The following is a 20097-nucleotide window of genomic DNA, read 5'->3' as shown; positions in this document are numbered from 1 at the left end:
TGTCTTGGGCTGGATGGTGCGACGCAGGGGAACCCCAAGCTGGGGTCTAACCCTCCCAGAAGGACTTGATTGAGGGGTTCTGGTTGTACCTACACGCTCTGCTTGGGACTGTGTTCCTGTCGTCTAATAACCCTTCTATGTCACTGGCTGGCTGAGAGTCCCGGGGAATCGCAGGACGGGGGGTGCAGGGCCCTGACGCCCCCCCCCCCCCCCTCCGTGACAGACGCACTCACCGTGGAGGAGAGGGAGTGCCTGTCGTCCTGCAGGGGCAGGGCTGGGGAGGGGTCACGGGAGCCCCAGCCGGTCCAGTTTTGTGGCGCAGCATATCCCGCTGGGCCTGCAGCTTGGTCTGGGCGCACAGGGAGACCTGGAACTGCAGCTGGGCCTCCTGCAGAGCCTGGCGCTTCCCCAGCAGGTGCACCCTGGGCCAGACAGCAACAGCCCCGGCTCAGAGTGGGCAGCCCAGCCCGGAGCTACGCCCCCCGCCCTGCCCACAGCTCCCCGCCCGCCCCGCCCCTGCCCGGAGCTCCCTGCCCCGCCCGGAGCTCCGCCCCCGCCCTGCCTAGAGCTCCCTGCCCTGCCCGGAGCTCCGCCCCCGCCCCGCCCAGCCCGGAGCTCCCCGCCCGCCCCTGCCCCTGCCCAGAGCTCCCCGCCCTGCCCAGAGCTTCCCGCCCGGAGCTCCCCACCCACCCCCGCCCCGCCCGGAGCTCCCTGCCCTGGCCGGAGCTCCCCGCCCGCCCTGCCCTGCCCAGAGCTCCCTGCCCCGCCCGGAGCTCCCCGCCCACCCCGCCCTGCCCAGAGCTCCCTGCCCTGGCCAGAGCTCCCCCACCCGCCCTGCCCTGCCCGGAGCTCCCTGCCCACCCTGACCCAAAGCTCCCTGCCCTGCCCGGAGCTCCCTGCCCGCCCCACCCAAAGCTCCCCACCCACCCCGCCCTACCCGAAGCTCCCATCCACCCTGACCCAAAGCTCCCCACCCGCCCTGCCCAGAGCTCCCTGCCTACCCACCCCGCCCCACCCGGAGCTCCCTGCCCGTCCAGCCCAGAGCTCCCCACCCGCCCCACCCCACCCGGAGCTCCCACCCACCCTGACCCAAAGCTCCCCACCCCACCCAGAGATCCCTGTGCTGCCCAGAACTCCCTGCCCAGCGCGCCCCACCCAGAGCTCACCGCCTGCCCCAGCCAGAGATCCCCATCCTGCCCAAAGCTCCCCGCCCGTCCCTGTCCCACCTGGACCTCCCCGCCCGCCCCGCCCAGAGATCCCTGCCTGCCCCGCCCGGCTGCCTTGGGCATGGGTATCCCTGAGCAAATGGGCATGGACTGGTATTCCCAGCCCCCACCCCACTTCCATGTTGCGGGGGGCAGAATCCCCATCACTGCTGCCTCTGGCTGGGGGAAGGGAATACCCTGATGAACCCCACTGGGCGACAGCAGGCACAGATCCCCTCACACTGCACCCCTCCCCCCATCACACTGCACCCCTTCCCCTCCCTGCTCACACTGCTCCCCCCCAGATGTCTCATGGTCCTGCTCCCCGGGGTCTCACTACAACCCCTCAATCCTGGGGTCCCACCACCCTTGTCTCACTACCCCCACCCAGGTCATATCCCGCACCTCCCCACTTCTGGGGCCCCCATCTCACCGCTCCGGGGGCCCCCATCTCACCGGTCCCTGCCCCCCCCGTCTCACTGCTCCCTGCCCCCCGTCTCACCGCTCCCGGGGCCCCATGCTCCGCTCCTCGCCCAGGAGCTCGGCCTGCAGGTCCTGGACGCGCTGCCCCTTGCTGCTCATGGTCTCCATGGCAGTGGCTAGTTCTTCCTCCACGGCCGTCAGGCTGCAAGAGACAGCACCAGCTAGCCCAGGGGTCCCCTGCCGGGCCTGACCCCCCCGGGGGTTCGGGAGCCAGCCAGTGGCTGCCCAGGGCCCAGTGCTGCAGCCCTCCCAGGGCCCCTCATGTCCCGGTGCCCACCCCGTGCCCAGTACACACGTGTGCTGCACGCTCTCTATCGTCAGCTCGTTCAGCTGCAGCTCGCCGGCCTCCAGGTTCTCGCTCTCCTCCAGCAGGCTCTCGTCGAAGGGTCACCCTGGGTGGGATCTCGCTCACACACCTAGGGGGACAGTGCTCTGAGCACGCCGGCAAGCAGCCTCCAGCCCAGACTGCGCACACAGGCCTGGGGCAGGAACAGGGAATCCATGCTGCCTTTCTGTGCCCTGCCCTGCCCTGCCAGCGTCCACCCCAGGAGGGCCGGGCTCTGACAAAGGGGGAATTGTCCGGCCTGTTTATGAATCCTGTGTGTGCCAGTTTCCCCCACACTTGGCAGTGCTGCCCAGTGGGGCAAATGTGCTACGTTTGCTCTTGGGGGCAGCACAGGCCATGAGGGGAGGGGGGAGGCTGTCTGGGCCAGGACTGGGACCTGCTGAAAGCGACCCTGTGGCAGTGCAGAATACCAGAGAGACCAGGACCTAGCAAACCATCCCAGCAGGAGGAGGTGCCCCCGAGAACAGGGGCCTGAGCTGGGACAGGCAGGGCACAGAGTGGGCTCTGGGGAAGTGGCTGCTCTCCGCTGGCACTAAGGAGCCCAGAAGCACCAGAGTCCGATGGGGGGTTGCTGCAGCCTGGCTGGGGCATTGCGCTGGGGTGGCCAGAACGGATGGTGCTTTAACCTTGGCTTCCCTGTGCTGTTCTGAGGCCTTCCAGCGCACCAGGAGCCCTGCCACTCCTGGCTGGATGAATCAGAGAATCACAGAATCACTGGGTTGGAAGGGACCTCAGGAGGTATCTAGTCCAACCCCCTGCTCAAAGCAGGACCAACCCCACCTAAATCATCCCAGCCAGGGCTTTGTCAAGCTGGGCCTTAAAAACCTCTAAGGAAGGAGACTCCACCACCTCCCTAGGGAACCCATTCCAGTGCTTCACCACCCTCCTAGTGAAATAGTGTTTCCTAATATCCAACCTAAACCTCCCCCACTGCAACTTGAGACCATTACTCCTTGTTCTGTCATCTGCCACCACTGAGAACAGCCTAGATCCATCCTCTTTGGAACCCCCTTTCAGGTAGTTGAAAGAAGCTATCAAATCCCCCCTCATTCTTCTCTTCTGCAGACTAAACAATCCCAGTTCCCTCAGCCTCTCCTCATAAGTCATGTGCTCCAGCCCCCTAATCATTTTTGTTGCCCTCTGCTGGACCCTTTCCAATTTTTCCACATCCTTCTTGCAGTGTGGGGCCCAAAACTGGACACAGTATTCCAGATGAGGCCTCACCAATGCCGAATAAAGGGGAATGATCACATCCCTCGATCTGCTGGCAATGCCCCTACTTATACAGCCCAGAATGCTGTTAGCCTTCTTGGCAACAAGGGCACACTGTTGACTCATATCCAGCTTCTCGTCCACTGTGACCCCTAGGTCCTTTTCTGCAGAACTGCTGCTGCCTAGCCACTCGGTCCCTAGTCTGTAGCAGTGCCTGAGATTGCCTTGATCCCTGCCAAGCGCCCCAGACTCTGCTCCATGGGACTCGCGGGGGGAGGCAGGCGGCTGGAGCCCAGGTTGCAGGGAGGCTGTGGGCTCCACCAGAAGGCAGAGCGGGGCCCTTGGGAGCAGTTCCCCCAGGCGGCTGTTCAGAAGCGGGGCGTAGCTCCGAGCCTGTGGGTGCGGGGGGGGGGGCACAGGAGCTGTACCTCTGCTGCTGGAGAAAGCTGTCATATTCTGTGGCGGGGTCGATCGCCTGGATGGCGTGGGTGATCTCCTGGTGCATGGAGCCCATCTCCTCCTGAACCACACCGCTGACCTCGGCGTACTCCTGCAGAATCTCCTTCCTGTGGGGCACAGGCACCAGAGCTCGGACCCCAGCCAGGCCTGCCATAGACACTGCCGGGAGCCCTCTCCCCTCGTGGCCTGTGCCTACTGGGAGGGTGAGCCCCATGGGGCACCTGCACACGAAGCCCTGAACCCGACTCCCCGAGTCTCACCCCGTCGGCCCCAGAAACACGCCTGATCCTCCCATGACTGTGAATGCAGCTGCAGTGGGAGCTCGCGGACTGAGCGTGCTCATGTGCACTTGGCAGCTGCAGTACTCTCTGTGCCCTCCACTCTGCCTGCACCCCTCTGGGCCCTGCCCGCCCCCTCCGCCCTGCACCGGGCACCCCTTTCGGCCCCTCAGCTTCACAGGTTCTCATGCAGCCCCAGGCCTGAAGAACCCCCAAGGCAAGCGTCCTCAATGGGTCACCTCTCCCCGCCCGGCAGGACAGTCAGCAAGGCCAAGCAGCTGAGCATGTCCCCATTGTCCCCTGCAGCATGGCCTGTCGCTGCTGGCCACCCTCACCGGGCCTGAGCCAGGTTCAGCCGGGACCATGTCTCTGGTGACTGAGACCCCAGTCCCCCTACCCCCATCACCTCAGAAATTTCCTTCACCTGCAACCCTCCCGCCATCGCCCGGGGGCCCCACCCCCACAAGTCCCCTCACCTGTGCCCCTCCCCCCATCGCTCGGGGGTCCCCACAAGCCCCCCTAACCTGTGCCCCTCCTGCCACTACCTGGGGGTTTGACTAAACGCAGCAGTGTGCCCCCCCTTGCTGCCCGCCCCCCGCATTGGCCAGCCCATGGCGCACTTCGCCCCTTGCATGGGGCTTTGAGCGACCTCGCCCCCAGGCACTGTGGCAGGGTCATGATGGCTGGGCTGGGCGCCCCGACCTGCAGGGCCTGTGGCAAGTCCCCCCGAGGCCCGGCTGCCTTGCGCTCAGCTCTCGGGGCCCCAGCCCCTCCCACCAAGCCCCTGGGCCAAGGCAGATTTGAAAGGCATCTCAGTGACTGAGGGACCCCTAGGGAATGGGTTGGGGGGTTGGAGTGGGGGTTTGAGTTGGGGGGAGGGTGGGAGTGGCAGGGGTGTGAGCAGTGGGGGCTGGGCATGCCAGCGGCAGGGGTGAGTATGCCAGCGGTGGCAGCAGGGGCTGGGTATGCCGGCGGCTGGGTCTGGGGATGCCGGTGGCGGGGGATGGGGATGGTGGGGGCGGGAGCTGGTGATGCCGGTGGCGGGGGGGGATGCTGGCGGCAGGATCTGGGGATGCCGGCGGCGGGGGTGGGGGATGCCAGCGGCAGGAGCTGGGTATGTTGGTGGCAGGGGCTGGGGATGCCGACGGCGGTGGCTGGGGATGGTGGGGGCGGGGGGCTGGTAATGCTGGTGGCGGGGGGGATACCGTCGGCGGGGTCTGGGGATGCCGGCGGCGGGGGGGGGGGGGATGCTGGCGGTGGGGTGCCCGAGCCAAGCACAGGGTTCTTACAGAACGAGCGCCATCTCCTGGTGCAGGCCGTGCAGGGAGCAGTGCAGGGTGGGCAGCGCCTGCTGGAAGTACAATGTATGGTGCAGCTCGGCGGCCTTGATGGCCAGCACGTACTGGTTGTGCAGGGCGTAGAGCTTCCACAGGCTCCGCACGTACTTGTCCTTGGCCTTGTCCCGGTCCTTGTCTGGGGGGAGAGCGGCAGCTGAGGAAGTCCTGGGAGAGGCGCCCCAGCCCGATTCCCCACGGCCCCTGACAGCGGGAAGGGCGCGCTAGCGTAGCCAGGTGTCCAGTGTTTGACTGGAACTCCCGGTCGAAAAGGGACCCTGGCGGTCAGGCCGTTAAAAGTCCGGTCCGCGGCCCAGCAGGGGCCTGGGGCTAAGGCAGGCTCCCTGCCTGCTCTAGATCCACACGGCTCCCGGAAGCAGCCGCCAGGTCCCTGCGGTCCCTACGTGCTGGGGCAGTCAGAGCCTGGGAGGCTCTGCGCGCTGCCTCTGCATCGAGCGCCGGCTCCACAGCTCCCATTGGCTGGGAACTGCGACCAATGGGAGCTCCGGGGGGCGGTGCCTGCGGGTGCGAAGGCAGCGTGCACCGTTCAGATCCGCCTGGCCGCCCATGTGCCTAGAGGCACCCCAACCCCCCGCATCCCAACCCCCAGGCCCAGCCTGGAGTCCTCTTCCACACTCCAAACCCTTCATCCTCGACCCCACCCCCAGCCGGAGCCTTCACACACCCCCCCCACACACCTCAACCCCCTGCCCCAGCCCAGTGAAAATGAGTGAGGGTGTTGGAGAGCGTGGGACGGGGGAATGGAGCAAGTGGGTGTGACGAACTGGGCCTGTTCTCACTGTGGTCTGTGGATGCTGACAGGGGAGTGTGCTGGGATAGTCTGCATTGGAGGATGGGATCGGCCCGGGTGCGCATTCCTGGGAGTGTAACATGAGAACCCAGGAAGGGGTTGAAGGCCAGGTGACTCCTTAGCCCGGGAAACTGAACAAAGGCTGTGGGAGGGGTCGCTGAGGAGAGTGTGGGAAGCAGGCTGGAAGGAGGCTGGAGAGATGGCTGGGAGGCAGAGATGGCTCTGACCCCCCAAAGGGGGGGGCTGGGATGCCCTGGGACCCCAAGCTGGACCTAACTGAGGGGGGCCCTGTTGTCTGTGCCTGCAAGACCTGTCTTGGACTGTGTTCCTGTCATCCAAATAAACCTTCTGCTTTACTGGCTGGCTGAGAGTCATGGTGAATCGCAGGAAGCCGGGGGTGCAGGGCCCTGAGTCCCCCAATACTCCGTGACAACTGGTGGCAGCGGCGGGATCTACTGCACCCCGTGGACGGCGCTTCCTGCAGTAAGTGACTGGGGAGCAGTAAAACGAAGGGGGATTGACGGGGACCAGGCACGCTGAAGAGTGGGAGAGAGACGGTTATTACCCCTGGGAGTGTGTGACCAGCGAGAAGGACTTTTGCAGTAACAGGGTCCCCCGGGGGGATCGCAGCGAGTGGTCCCAGGGGCGGAGGAGTCTGCAGCTCGACCCTGGCAGAGAGGTGGTGACCTCGAGAAGGGCTGGCACACTAGGGGTCCCCCTGGGAACTGTGGGGAGCTGTGAGCACACAGGCCGGGGAGTGGCCAGCAGGAAGATGTATGCCAAGCGGCTTAAGAGCGACCTGGTGGAGCTGTGCAAGCAGAGGCGGCTGCGCATTGGGAGGCTCACCAAAGAACAGCTCATTGCTCGGCTGGAGGCGGAAGATCGCGCGAACGAACTGATCCCTGTGTCTCAGGGAAGCAGCCTGGCAAATGCAGCGCAGGCACCAGTGTCTGTCCCAGCTGGGAGTGGTCAGCCGGCTGCTGAGGGCTTCCCGAGACCCCTCCTTCCTATGCCTAGGGGAAGGGTGGGGAGGAGCCCAGCAAATACCGAAGGCGCCGTGACCCCCCCGGCCAGCAGGGGGTCCCCCCGGCGAAGCCCGCCGGCCAGCAGAGGATCCTCCCGGCGACGTTCGGCATCCGTGGAGCGGAATTGGCTGGAATGGGAGAAAGAGCTAAAACTGAGGGAGCTGGAGGATCGTGAACAACAGAGACAGCATGAAGAGAGACAGCGTCAGCATGAACGGGAGGAGAATAAGAGACAGAGACAGGAGAATGAGAGACAGCATCAGCGTGAACTGGAACTGGCGAGATTGAAGGGCAGCGAACCCCCAGCTGCGGTGAGTGAGGGGGGACCCAGGACTGCACGGGGCTTTGATAAGTGCATCATGGCCCCATACAAGGAGGGGGAGGACATGGATGACTTCCTGGAGGCCTTTGAGACGGCCTGCGAGCTGCACCGGGTTGATCCCACGGACAGACTCCGGGTCCTTACCCCCTTACTGGACCCCAAATCCGTGGCATTGTACCGCCAACTGGGAGAGGCAGAGAAAGGGGACTACGAACTATTCAAAAAGGCCCTGCTACGAGAGTTTGGGCTGACTCCTGAGATGTACCGGGAAAGGTTCCGGAGTCAGGATAAAACCCCTGAGATCTCATATCTGCAACTAGCCGCCCGCATGGAAAGATACGCCAGCAAGTGGGCTGGTGGGGCCCAGACGAAGGAGGACCTGATTAAACTGCTGGTACTGGAGCAACTGTATGAGCGGTGCCCATCCGACCTGAGGCTGTGGTTGGTGGACAGAAAGCCAGAGAACCCGCGACACGCCGGGCAGCTGGCTGATGAGTTTGTAAAGAGCCGGTCAGGGGGTGGCAGGAAGGAGCCCCAAAGGAACAGGCCCGCCGCGATGCAGAGAGAGAGTCACCCTGGGACCTCCCAAAGGGGGAATATTGGGAATCCCCTCCCCCGGGAAATGCCCAGCATCAGGGACAACCGACCGGCTCGAGGGGACCCACGGGACCTGAGCTGCTATTACTGCGGCCGAAGAGGCCACGTTCGGGCCCAGTGCCCCAAGCTCAAGGACAGACTGAGCAGACCGAACCCGCACCGGGTTAACTTGGTAGAGGCCCAGACGGACGAGGGGCAGGCTTCTCACGCAAGAGGGGCTGGCAGCTTATCAACTGCTCAAGAAAGAGAAGGGCCCCAGGCCAGCTTCTCTGGGGGGCCAGATGCTCCGGATTCAAAGTTCTCCGTTTACAGGGTTGGCGCGGGGCTGTCCCTGCGGAGCGAGTGCCTTGTTCCCCTGGAGGTGGATGGGAAGAAAGTTTATGGATACTGGGACACGGGCGCAGAGGTGACACTGGCCCGGCCCGAGGTGGTGGCCCCAGATCGGGTGGTGCCCAACACCTTCCTGACCCTGACCGGGGTGGGCGGGACCCCATTCAAGGTTCCCGTAGCGAGGGTACACCTGAAATGGGGGGCCAAGGAGGGCCCCAAGGACGTGGGAGTGCACCACCATTTGCCCACTGAGGTGTTGATGGGGGGGGGACCTAGAGGACTGGCCAAGCAGCCCCCAGACCGCCTTAGTTGTGACCCGCAGTCAGAGCCGGCGAGGGGCACTGCGCCCTGGCCTTGAGGGGGGTGCCTTGCCTGAGGTGCAGGACCCTAACCTGGGGGGGAGGGAACGCCCAGGGACACGGCTCAGGGAGGCTGCAGCTTCGGACCCAGCGGGCGAGAAAGAGCAGGTGGCCATCCCTGTCCCAGCTGCTGAGTTCCAGGCCGAGTTACAGAGAGATCCCTCCTTGCGGAAGATAAGGGACCTGGCCGACCTCAATGCGGTACAGACCATGGGACGAGGTGGCCGGAAAAGGTTCCTGTGGGAGAAGGGGTTCCTGTACCGAGAATGGGCTCCCCCAGGGAAAATGGAGTCAGGGGGGATCAGGAGGCAGCTGGTGGTACCCCAGAAGTATCGCCGCCAGCTGCTGTGCCGGGCCCATGACATTCCTCTCTCAGGGCACCAGGGAACCTGGCGTACCCAGCAGAGGCTGCTACGGAGCTTTTACTGGCCTGGGGTCTTTGTTACTGTCCGACAGTACTGCGGATCCTGTGACCCCTGTCAGAGGGGGAGGAAGGCCTGGGACAAGGGGGAAAACAGCTTTAGGACCCTTGCCCAGCATAGAGGAGCCTTTCCGGAGGGTGGCCAAGGTAAAAAGGGCGGCTCTGAACCAAGAGAGCCCAAAGCACAGACCTCCAGACTGGAGCGCTGGGAGAAGACCACAGCCCAGTTGGAACCCCAGAGGTATGGGGGTGGGAAAAGGGCACAGGCCGCATAAACCTTCCCACATGCGAACTGCGAGTGCCATCAAGCACCCCCAACCTAAGGGGGGGCGTGAAACTGGAGGGGCCTGGTGTAATTCTCACCAAGGAATGGGAGGGATGCGGGGGCATCCATGGGAACGGGGGGTAGGTTCGAACTTCCCCGGGTCACTGGCTAAAGTGACCCTGCTCAGTTCGGTCTCGAAGGGGGGAGAGATGTGACGAACTGGGCCTGTTCTCACTGTGGTCTGTGGATGCTGACAGGGGAGTGTGCTGGGATAGTCTGCATTGGAGGATGGGATCGGCCCGGGGGCGCATTCCTGGGAGTGTAACATGAGAACCCAGGAAGGGGTTGAAGGCCAGGTGACTCCTTAGCCCGGGAAACTGAACAAAGGCTGTGGGAGGGGTCGCTGAGGAGAGTGTGGGAAGCAGGCTGGAAGGAGGCTGGAGAGATGGCTGGGAGGCAGAGATGGCTCTGACCCCCCAAAGGGGGGGGCTGGGATGCCCTGGGACCCCAAGCTGGACCTAACTGAGGGGGGCCCTGTTGTCTGTGCCTGCAAGACCTGTCTTGGACTGTGTTCCTGTCATCCAAATAAACCTTCTGCTTTACTGGCTGGCTGAGAGTCATGGTGAATCGCAGGAAGCCGGGGGTGCAGGGCCCTGAGTCCCCCAATACTCCGTGACAGTGGGGTGGGGCCTCGGAGAAGGGGCAGGGCAGGACAGGGCAGGGGTGTTCGGTTTTGTGTGATTAGAAAGTTGGGAACTCTAGGGAGCGCAGCCCGGGGGACTGGCCAGCGGGGTCACGGACCCGCACAGCAGGGCGATTGGGAAGGTGTGAGGAAGTGGGATTTTCCCTTGTTATGTTGAATGTGAGTCTTACTGTTTTGCATGAATGCCGTGTGTGCCTCAGTTTCCCTGTGTATCGCACCAGTGTCCAGGTGGTGGGAATAAGCGTGTGACCTTTGTGGGGGTCACTCCAGCTGCCTGCACAGATGCTGTGGCCGCCCCTTCGTACCCTGAGACCCAGGAGGGGGATGCGACCAGGTGACTCTGGCCCGGGAACCGAGACAAAGGCCGGAGGAGGAGCAACCGGCAGGGTAGGGACCAGGCAGCTGGAAGCGTCAGGCAGCTGGCTTGGGGCGCAGGGGACTCTCCTCCCCCCAAGATGGACTTGGTTGAAAGTCACTGATTTCTGTGCTAATAAGTTCTGCCTTACACCGTGTTCCTGTCGACCAATAAACCTTCCATTTTACACTGGCTGAGAGTCTCGTCTGACTGCGGAGTGGGGTGCAGGACCCTCTGGCTTCCCCAGGACCCCGCCCGGGAGGACTCGCTGTGGGAAGCACATGGTGGGGTAGGGGAGGCTGAATGCTCCAGGGTCAGACCCAGGAAGGTCGAAGCTGTGGAAGCTTCTTGCCTGGAGACAGTCTGCTCCGAGACACGAGGCTCCCCCAGAGTCCTGCCTGGCTTTGTGGGGAGCAGTTCCAGAGCGTCGCCCGGGGACTCCGTGACAGAAGGGCCTTGCTGGCAGCCGGAGCCAGGGGGTGGCAGAGCCGCAGGGAGCTTGGGGGTCAGGCCTGGCCTCAGGCAGAACAGCCCCATTGCTGGCGTCCCGAGCATGCTCGGTGCCCCCCTCAGTGTCACTCACCCCAGCTCAGGCTGGGAGCAGCGTGGGGCAGGGGTGGGGCTGGTGTGACGAAGTGGGGGGTTTTCTTGTTTTCTGTGGAGTCTCAATGGTTTGCATGCGAAGGGGGTGGGACCCAGTTTCCCTGGGTGTTACTGGTTTAACGAGGTGAGGGGAGAGGGAGTGTGTTTTGCAGAGGACCGGACAGAGGACTCGGGGACCCAGCCAATGGCCGGGAGAATGGATACCCCAGCGACCGGTGACCTGGCGACCCGGAGGCCCAGCTGAGGAGACGCAGCCGGTTCTGGCCAGTGGGAGGAAAATGGGCTGCAGAGTGAGGACCCAGTGACCTAACCAGCTGGTTCCAGCCAGAGGACAGAAGCAAGGAGAGGAGGCCCCTGTTTACGACCCTGTTTACCTGGAGAGAAGATAATGGACAGAGGCGGGGCCTGGGGCCGGGGATCTCAGATGCCCAGCTGGGAGCAGGGGGGCTCTGGGCTGGAGAGGGGGAGCAGGCAGAGCCCACCTGGATGCAGAGAGACTGGGATGTGCTGGGCTGAGGGAGGCCAGGCCTGAGGGTCAGAGAGTTTCCTGTGCTGTGTTCAACTCTCAATAAACCCTCCTGTTTCATGCTGGCTGAGAGTCACTCCGGTCTAGAGAACAGGGTTGCATCAACCCCTTCGGGGGTGGAGGCCCTGGGGGTCCAGGGCGAGTGGACTCCCTGAGGAGGCCCACAGCGAGAAACAGGTGTGCTAGGGCCCCGAGAGGTGCGGATCCAGGAGGTGGAGAGGCCTGACCCCGAGAGAGAGTGGACCCCCGAGAAGGGCTGTCTCACTAAAAGGGGCACCCCCCACGGACCGCCCGGGGCCAAGAGTGGGCACGTCTGGGAGTCCGTGACAGCTGGGCACCCACCTTTGCTGGCCTCCTGGAACTTGCGCTTGGCCTGGGCACTGTCCCGGGCCAGGCTCCGGTACTGCGACTTCAGCTTCTCCAGCTCCTGCTGGCTCGTCTGTGAATGACACAAACACTCGGTGTGAGGGGTGTAACCTCCTGTGCCCCACAGCAGGGGCTGGGCAGAGCCCCAAGGGAGGTGCCTGCGGAGCAGGACAGAGACCAGAGGGGTGACTGGGTTGTTGGGCAGAGGCCAGGGCAATGAGGGGGATGGGCAGAGCCAGGGGAGGCCGTGGGGGGCTCAGGCAGAGCCCAGGGGAGATAGTGGGGGGCGAACAGAGCTATGGTGGGGGTGGGCAGAGCTGGGGAGAGGCCATGGGGGGGCAGGCAGAGCCAGGGGGATGGGCAGAGCTGGGGGAGGCCATGGGGGGGCAGGCAGAGCCCAGGGGAGGCCGTGGGGGGGGCAGAGCTCAGGGGAGGCTGTGGGGGGGCAGGCAGAGCCACGGGGGAGGCAGGCAGAGCTGTGGGGAGGCCATGGGGGGGGGCAGAGCCCAGGGGAGGCCGTGGGGGGGCAGGCAGAGCCCGGGGGAGGCCGTGGGGGGGCAGAGCTCAGGGGAGGCCGTGGGGGGGTGGGCAGAGCCTGGGGGAGGCCGTGGGGGGGTGGGCAGAGCCCGGGGGAGGCCGTGGGGGGGCGGGCAGAGCCATGGGGGAGCGGGCAGAGCCCGGGGGAGGCCGTGGGGGGGTGGGCAGAGCCTGGGGGAGGCCGGGGGGGGGGCAGGCAGAGCCCGGGGGAGGCCGGGGGGGGGCAGGCAGAGCCATGGGGGAGGCCGTGGGGGGGTGGGCAGAGCCCGGGGGAGGCCGTGAGGGGGCGGGCAGAGCGAGCCATGGGGGAGCGAGCAGAGCCCGGGGGAGGCCGTGAGGGGGGCAGAGCTCAGGGGAGGCCGTGGGGGGGTGGGCAGAGCCTGGGGGAGGCCGTGGGGGGGCAGAGCCCGGGGGAGGCCGTGGGGGGGTGGGCAGAGCCATGGGGGAGGCCGTGGGGGGGTGGGCAGAGCCCGGGGGAGGCCGTGAGGGGGCGGGCAGAGCCATGGGGGAGCGGGCAGAGCCCGGGGGAGGCCGTGAGGGGGGCAGAGCTCAGGGGAGGCCGTGGGGGGGTGGGCAGAGCCTGGGGGAGGCCGTGGGGGGATGGGCAGAGCCCGGGGGAGGCCGTGGGGGGGGGCAGAGCTCAGGGGAGGCTGTGGGGGGGCGGGCAGAGCCCGGGGGAGGCCGTGGGGGGGTGGGCAGAGCCCGGGGGAGGCCGTGGGGGGCGGGCAGAGCCACGGGGGAGGCAGGCAGAGCTGCGGGGAGGCCGTGGGAGGCGGCAGAGCCGGCAGAGAGGTGGCCGGAGCCAGAGGCAGCGCTTGGCTCCTGGCAGTATATCCCACGCCTGGCTCAGCGGGCAGTCTGGGAATGAGGGTGCCAGGCTGCAGTTGCCCCGGGGAAGAAGGGCGACTCCCAGGCGAGGAAACACCCGACCCCATGGCAGAGAGGGCCTCACACCTGCCACTCCACACTGCCCACAGCTCTGTGGGGCTGGCCGGGCGCCCTGGAGCAGCCCCAGGGGTGGGGGGGGTCGCTGGGGGCCCTGCTGGTGGGGCACGGGGCCCTTCCTACCCTGACGTAGTCCTGGTTCAGCTGCTGCCACTGCTCGCTGTAGGACTTGCGGAGCTGCTGCTTGTCGCGGATCAGCAGACTCAGCTTGTTCAGGGGCCCGGCGGCCAGGTCCTCCGCGTGGCGCCGCAGGATCTGACTCAGCCCCTCCGTCTGGCTCGCTAGCACCCACCAGCACTGCCAGGAGAGGGGAGAGCTCAGCGGGGCCGGCAGCATGGGGGAGCTTGCGGGGCTGGGAGCACAGAGGGGAGTTGGGGGGGCTGGGAGCACAGAGGGGAGTCGGGGGGGCTGGGAGCACAGAGGGGAGTCGGGGGGGCTGGGAGCATGGGGGGAGCTTGGGGGGGCTGGAAACACGCAGAAGCTCAGGGGGCCTGGAAGCACAGGGGAGCTGGAAGAAAAAGAGGGAGCGATGGGGGACTGAGAGTGGGGGGGAGGCTGTAGCGTGGAGGCAGAGGAGCTCGTTTGGCAGAATATGGGGGAGCCCAGGGGAGGGCAATGGGGGAGCCCGAGCAGACTGTGGGGGCCCAGCTGGGATTTGGGGGTGACTGAGATCTCTGGGGTGGCAGGTACATACTGGGTCACCCCAGTGTCCCATGAGGTCTCTACTAAACGCCTGGCTCCCGCTGGCTGCTCTCCTTGTGAAATTGCAGTGCGGCTCTGGGACAAACTGGGACTGTTCTTAATGTGGCCTTTGAATGCTGAGTGGGGAGTTTGGCTGGGATAGTCTGCACTGGGGGATGGGAGACTGGCCAAGGGAGGATACCTGAGCATGTAACGTGAGAACCCAGGAGTGGGCTGGGGCCAGGTGACACCTCTGCCCGGGAAGCTGGACAAAGGCGGGGGGTGCTTGGTGAGAGACGCTGGAGGGAGTTGGAGTTGGTCAGGAGCTGGCTGGTGTAATAGAGGGGAGCCCAGATGGGACTCTGACCCCCCTGGGAGCCCAAGCTGGACCTAACTGTGGGGGTCCTGTTGTCTGTACCTGCAAGACCTGTCTTGGACTCTGTTCCTGTCGTCTAAATAAACCTGTTTTACTGGCTGGCTGAGAGTCCTGGGGAATCGCAGGGAGCCGGGGGGGGGGGGGGGGGGGCAGGGCCTCGTGTCCCCCCACACTCCGTGACAGGCTACCACGGCAGGAGCTCCAGAGCTCTCCTGATAGTGATGTGCCCTGGGCCTGGCCTGGGCCTGGGGCTGCGCTGTCTGTCTGTGTACATGTGTCCTGGGCCCTTCAGGGGCCACGGGGGCGTCCATTGAGTCTGAGCACAGGGCTAATCAAGTGAGCGTAAAGTCTCCGGTCCGCCCGGGCCGGGAAACCCAAGCGGCAGGGGCTAGCTGGGTGGCAAGTGCAGCCAATGCAGCTTTGGATGCTGGCTGTAGAGACAGACAACGCCTGGATCCTTCCCCCGAGGACGCAGGCGGACAGCGGCTTGCCCAGGAGCAGACGCTCGCAGCCCAGCCTGGCTGTCGCGCGATGGAAGGGTCTTGGGGGAGCGGCTTCACTGATGCCATGACGTGGGTTGATTAGCGAAGTCTGGGCTCTAGCTGTGAGTTCAGCTTTGACACGGAGCCCTTTGTTCCCACTATTTCTGCTTGTTCTCCTTCGAGTCTGTGAAATAGCCCACAGCGCTGGGTACCGGCGGGAGGCGTCACAGCGGTGCTGCGGGTACCTGCTGTGCTGCGCCCAAGGGCACCCTTAGGGATGGCTCCAGGCCACCCCACACTCAGCAGCACCTCTGCAGGCCCAGCCTGGCCCGGCTCAGAGTAAAGCCCAGGGGGGCTTTCACCTGCCTTTGCACCTCCTGAGTATGGCCCACAGCATCAGCTAGAGCCCCTCAGAGCTGCAGCCAGCGCCTTCCCCCCAGGGTCTGGGGCAGCCAGAACCGAGCACAGGGAGGGGCCCAGGGTCCTGCGATGGCCCCACAGAACTCAGGGCCCTGGGTGTGCTGGCTGATGGGAATGGGCCTTCTGAACCCTTCCACAGCTGGGGCCCCTCTCTGCTGACACCCGCCCCAGGAACAGGGAGGTGCAAAGGGGTTTCTGTTGCACCCACACGCCCTCTTCTCAGGGTCTTTGGAGCCAGCATGAACCACAGCCCGCAGCGTGCCAGCTCCCCCGGCCCCTTTGCCTCCTCCAGCTCGGCTCGCCAGGCCGTGCCCGCAGCGTCGCCCGGCCCCTTTGCCTCCTCCAGCTCGGCTCGCCAGGCCGTGCCCGCAGCGTGCCAGTGACCTGGACTGCACAGCGCACTGCCGCATGCACAGGGACCCGAGCTGGGAGCAGGTGCAGATGGGCTACCGTTCTCCAGGGGACCCATTCGGCTGGAGACGGGGCTGGCCCCAGCCCCTCTCATGTCTAACTGAGGCTGCAACACCTGGCGTTCCGCTGCCCAGGGGTGAGGGGGCCGGATGGCTGCAGGGTCTGGGCATACAGACCTGACCCAGCCTGGGGCAGGCTTCCTACCTCGCTGATCTGGCTTTTGTAGTCTCCTGGCAGGGGCTGCCGGAAGCCCTCCTGCTTCTCCAGCTGGCAGAACGTGTTGTGCAGCAGGGCTGCGTACTCCCGGTCGCTCTTGGCTCGCTGCACCATCCACTTCTTCATCAGCTCCAGGAGGCGCAGCTCAGAGTCCTGCAGCTGCAGCAGGGCGCTGTGCACCTGGGGGCCGCACAGCTCCGTCCCGAAGCCCATGGCGCTGGCCGCCGAGAGCCGGCTCCTCTCCCCCAGACCGCAGGCGGGGGCAATGCTGTTGGAGGCCATGAGTAGAACAGTCACCAGAGAACACCCCTTCCCCTGGCACTGTGTGAACCATATGCCAGGCCACTGCCCTGTGCCCTGTCCCCACACCTGCTGCAGCTTCCCTGGCTCATTTGCCTGTGGTCAGGTCCCCTTTGCATTTTCCAGGCTCACCTCTCCCGCATTGTTTTTTGGGAGGGTCTGAATAATTCCACAAAGTCCCCAGTGCACTGCTGTCCCAACACCTGGCTTTGCAGCCCTGGGGCAGGGGGTTTAGGACACAGACCCCAAAGGGGGATCTGGACGAGCAGCCCTGGCAGCAGGGGAATTTGGGGCACAGCCCCCATCGGGGGATCTGGCCACACAGTATGTGGCTCAGTCACCACCCTGGGCCGTGGGTTCCGGGGAGACGTGACCGGCTGGACGGTAGCGACACTTGGATACAGCCCCTCAAAATCTGATTTGCAAAATGGATTCAAATCGGGCGAAGGGTGTTAGCCTCACGTGTGAGCAGCCCGGGCTGGGAGCCGCTCTCCGGGAAGGGCTGCTCCGAGGTCACAGAGGGAGGAAGTGGTGGGTCAGAAATAGACTCTGGTTTTGCTGCTATTTGCTGAGCCCCAGAGCGAGCGAGCAAGGGAGCCCCAGGCAGTGCGTGGGGGGATGCTCCCCTCCCCCAAGCCACCAGAGTCTGGGGCGAGGGGGCTCCAGCCCGAGCGATGGACACACTGGAGAGGGAGGCACCCAACTCAGCCTCAGAGGGGGGCAAAAGGCGGCAGTCCTTGGCTCTCCAGGGAATACTGCAGGGCTGGGCTGAGCCCCGCAGCCCCAGGGCAGGATGAGCTGGGGACAGCAGGGGGGCAGGGTGTGCTGTGCCTCAGACACTAAGCTGGGGGGAAAGGTAGATACGCTGGGGGGTAGGGATAGGGTCCAGAGGGACCTAGACAAATTAGAGGATTGGGCCAAAAGAAACCTGATGAGGTTCAACAAGGACAAGTGCAGAGTCCTGCACTTAGGACGGAAGAATCCCATGCACTGCTACAGACTAGGGACCGAGTGGCTAGGTAGCAGTTCTGCAGAAAAGGACCTAGGGGTTACAGTGGACGAGAAGCTGGATATGAGTCGACAGTGTGCCCTTGTTGCCAAGAAGGCTAACGGTATATTGGGCTATATTAGTAGGAGCATCGAGGGAAGTGATTATACCCCTCTATTCGGCACTGGTGAGGCCACACCTGGAGTACTGTGTACAGTTTTGGTCCCCCCACTACAGAAAGGATGTGGACAAATTTGAGAGAGTCCAGCAGAGGGCAACAAAAATGATTAGGGGGCCAGGGCACATGACTTACAAGAAGAGGCTGAGGGAAATGGGCTTATTTAGTCTGCAGAAGAGAAGAGTGAGGGGGGTGGATTTGATAGCTGCTTTCAACTACCTGAAGGGGGGTTCCAAAGAGGATGGATCTAGACTGTTCTCAGTGGTGGCAGATGACAGAACAAGGAGCAATGGTCTCACGTTGCAGTGAGGGAGGTTTAGGTTGGATATTAGGAAAAACTTTTTCACTAGGAGGGTGGTGAAACACTGGAATGGGTTACCTAGGGAGGTGGTGGAGTCTCCTTTCTTAGAGGTTTTTAAGGTCAGGCTTGACAAAGCCCTGGCTGGGATGATTTAGTTGGTGTTGGTCCTGCTCTGAGCAGAGGGTTGGACTAGATACCTCCTGAGGTCTCTTCCACCCCTGATAGTCTCTGAGTCTATGATTCTTGGAGGCTGTGGCGAAGGGCTGGGATCCCAAGGGGCTCAAGGTGGCCGAAGCTCTGGGGGCAAGACCTGACCCCAGGGGGCTGAGGGGGGAGAGCAGCTCACCAGCAAGGAACAGGCGAGCAGAGACACAGTCCAAGGGGTGAGAATGTGGGTGGGCAGTACCTGCCAGGGGAGTACCACTGGTACCCCAGCCCCCGGGGGCAGCCTGAGGCCCAGTCCAGCCCAGCCCGGTGCTGCATGGACATTCGCCATTGGGTCAGGAGGCAGGGCCTCTGTACGGCGCTGAGGGGTCCTGTCTATAAGGCACCATGGGGCAGTGAGCCCCCAGCTCTCCCCTGGCATCTCGGCCACAGTCACCTGCTGGCATAGGGCCCTGAGGAGAGGGGCTGGAGCTGCCGTGGCCGCTGGGGAGGGGAGACCAGACTCTCCTGCAGAGCCTGGTGGGCAGGGCCCGGGCTGGGGTGCAGAGCGAGGCAGAAAGGGAGACTCAGTCTGACCCTCTACCCCTGGAGCCGGCTGGGCGGGAGTCGTGTCCCCAGCGCTGCCCCCTCTGCACTGAGGGCTCAGGAGGGGCCAGAGCTCCCGGGGTCAGGGGTGACAGGAGGGGCTGGGCGCTCCGTGCCCCATGGCTGAGCCCTTAGCCCGGGACAGGGCTGTGAGAAAGGGCAACCCCCCCCCCACCCCAAGTGCTGACTCACGTATCTGCAGCCCCAGCTCCCGGGAAGCAGGGGAGTCCCGGTGAATCCCTTGTGGCGCTGGGCTCCCTGGACCCACGCAGGCAATCTGTCACTAGCCTGGATCCTGCACAACCCCAGCTGAGAAAGAGGAACAGGAAACACTGCACTGACCAGCAAACCATTGCAAGACTTCCCACACTTCCTGCTCCCCTCCCAGCCCGCCAGCGCCGGGCTGTGCAGTCAGCCCCCCGCAGAGAATAATGGGGCGGGGGGGCCGGGAGCACCCTGGACCTCGCCAGACCTGCCAATGCCCCACCTGATCCAGGGGAATGGCACTGTCCCACCTGCCCCCTCTGGCTTTTTTGCCACCCCGAGCACGGCAGGCAGGCTGCCTGCGGGAGGTCCCTGATCCTGCAGATTTGGCACACCCACCGCCGAATTACCGGCGAATCCGCGGGACTGGCGGACCTCCCGCAGGCGTGCCGCCGAAGGCTGCCTGACTGCCGCCCTCGCAGGGACCGGCAGGACGCCCCCGCGGCTTGCCGCCCCAGGCATGCACTTGCTGCGCTGGTGCCTGGAGCCGCCGCTGACTGGGGGAGGCTGCGCTGAGGCGAAGGAAGAGACGGGAGTTCCTTGGTGCTTCAGGGAATCCTGCTGGGACCCACAGCCCCAGGGCAGCGGGGGGGGGGGAGGAGCAGGGTGCACTGTGCCCTAATGCCCCCCTTCTTCAGCCCCGAGCCTCCATGCCACCCCCAAGCACTGCTCCGGCCCCATCCCAAGCCCCAGACAACTAGACAGCCGCACTCCCTGCCGAGAGCCAGACACGCCCCGTGGGCCAGGGCAGCCCAGATTCCTGCAGGCTAGTCCCAGGGCTCGGCCAGTCCAGGGCTACATTTAGGGTTACCATACGTCCTCTTTTTCCCGGACATGTCCGGCTTTTCGGCACTCAAACCCCCGTTCGGGGGGAATTGCCAAAAAGCCGAACATGTCCAGGAAAATGGCAGCTCTGCTCCTCCCCGACTCTTTGGCTCTGTTTAAGAGCCGGGCTGCCCGAGCGCTACCGGCTTCGGGCAGCCCCGTGCCTCCAGACCCTGCGCCGCCGGAGCCCGGGCGGGGAAGTGCCCGGCTGGGGGCACAGGGTCTGGAGGCACGGGGGCTGCCGGAAGCCGGTAGCGCTCGGGCAGCCCGGCTCTTAAACAGAGCCGAAGAGGAGCAGAGCCTCCAGCCGCGGGTCTGCTCCTCTTCGCCTCTGTGTAACTGACACGGTGTCAGTTACTCAGAGCCACCGCGCCGGGACGCTCTGCTCCTCTTCGGCTCTGTTTAAGAGCCGGGCTGCCCGAG

General features: G+C 64.8%; 1 protein-coding gene across 1 annotated transcript in view; it reads right to left on the bottom strand.

The window, feature by feature from the left end:
- FES (FES proto-oncogene, tyrosine kinase) overlaps positions 1–18973 on the bottom strand; it is a 22733-nt gene extending 3760 nt beyond the window's left edge. Inside the window, 11 exon segments of the mRNA XM_065559020.1 lie at positions 145–296; positions 299–422; positions 1708–1830; positions 1984–2072; positions 2074–2104; positions 3675–3812; positions 5273–5456; positions 11977–12073; positions 13606–13779; positions 16057–16336; positions 18778–18973. Of these exon segments, the coding sequence (XP_065415092.1) occupies positions 145–296; positions 299–422; positions 1708–1830; positions 1984–2072; positions 2074–2104; positions 3675–3812; positions 5273–5456; positions 11977–12073; positions 13606–13779; positions 16057–16336; positions 18778–18938 (1553 nt within the window). The 5' untranslated portion in view covers positions 18939–18973.
- Between the last annotated feature and the right edge of the window lie 1124 nt (positions 18974–20097).

The sequence above is a fragment of the Chrysemys picta genome, chromosome 10, assembly GCF_011386835.1.
Source record: "Chrysemys picta bellii isolate R12L10 chromosome 10, ASM1138683v2, whole genome shotgun sequence".
In the NCBI taxonomy this organism is placed as follows: domain Eukaryota; kingdom Metazoa; phylum Chordata; order Testudines; family Emydidae; genus Chrysemys; species Chrysemys picta.
Note: the sequence above shows the minus strand (reverse complement) of the source record. Positions and strands in the feature narration are given on the sequence as shown.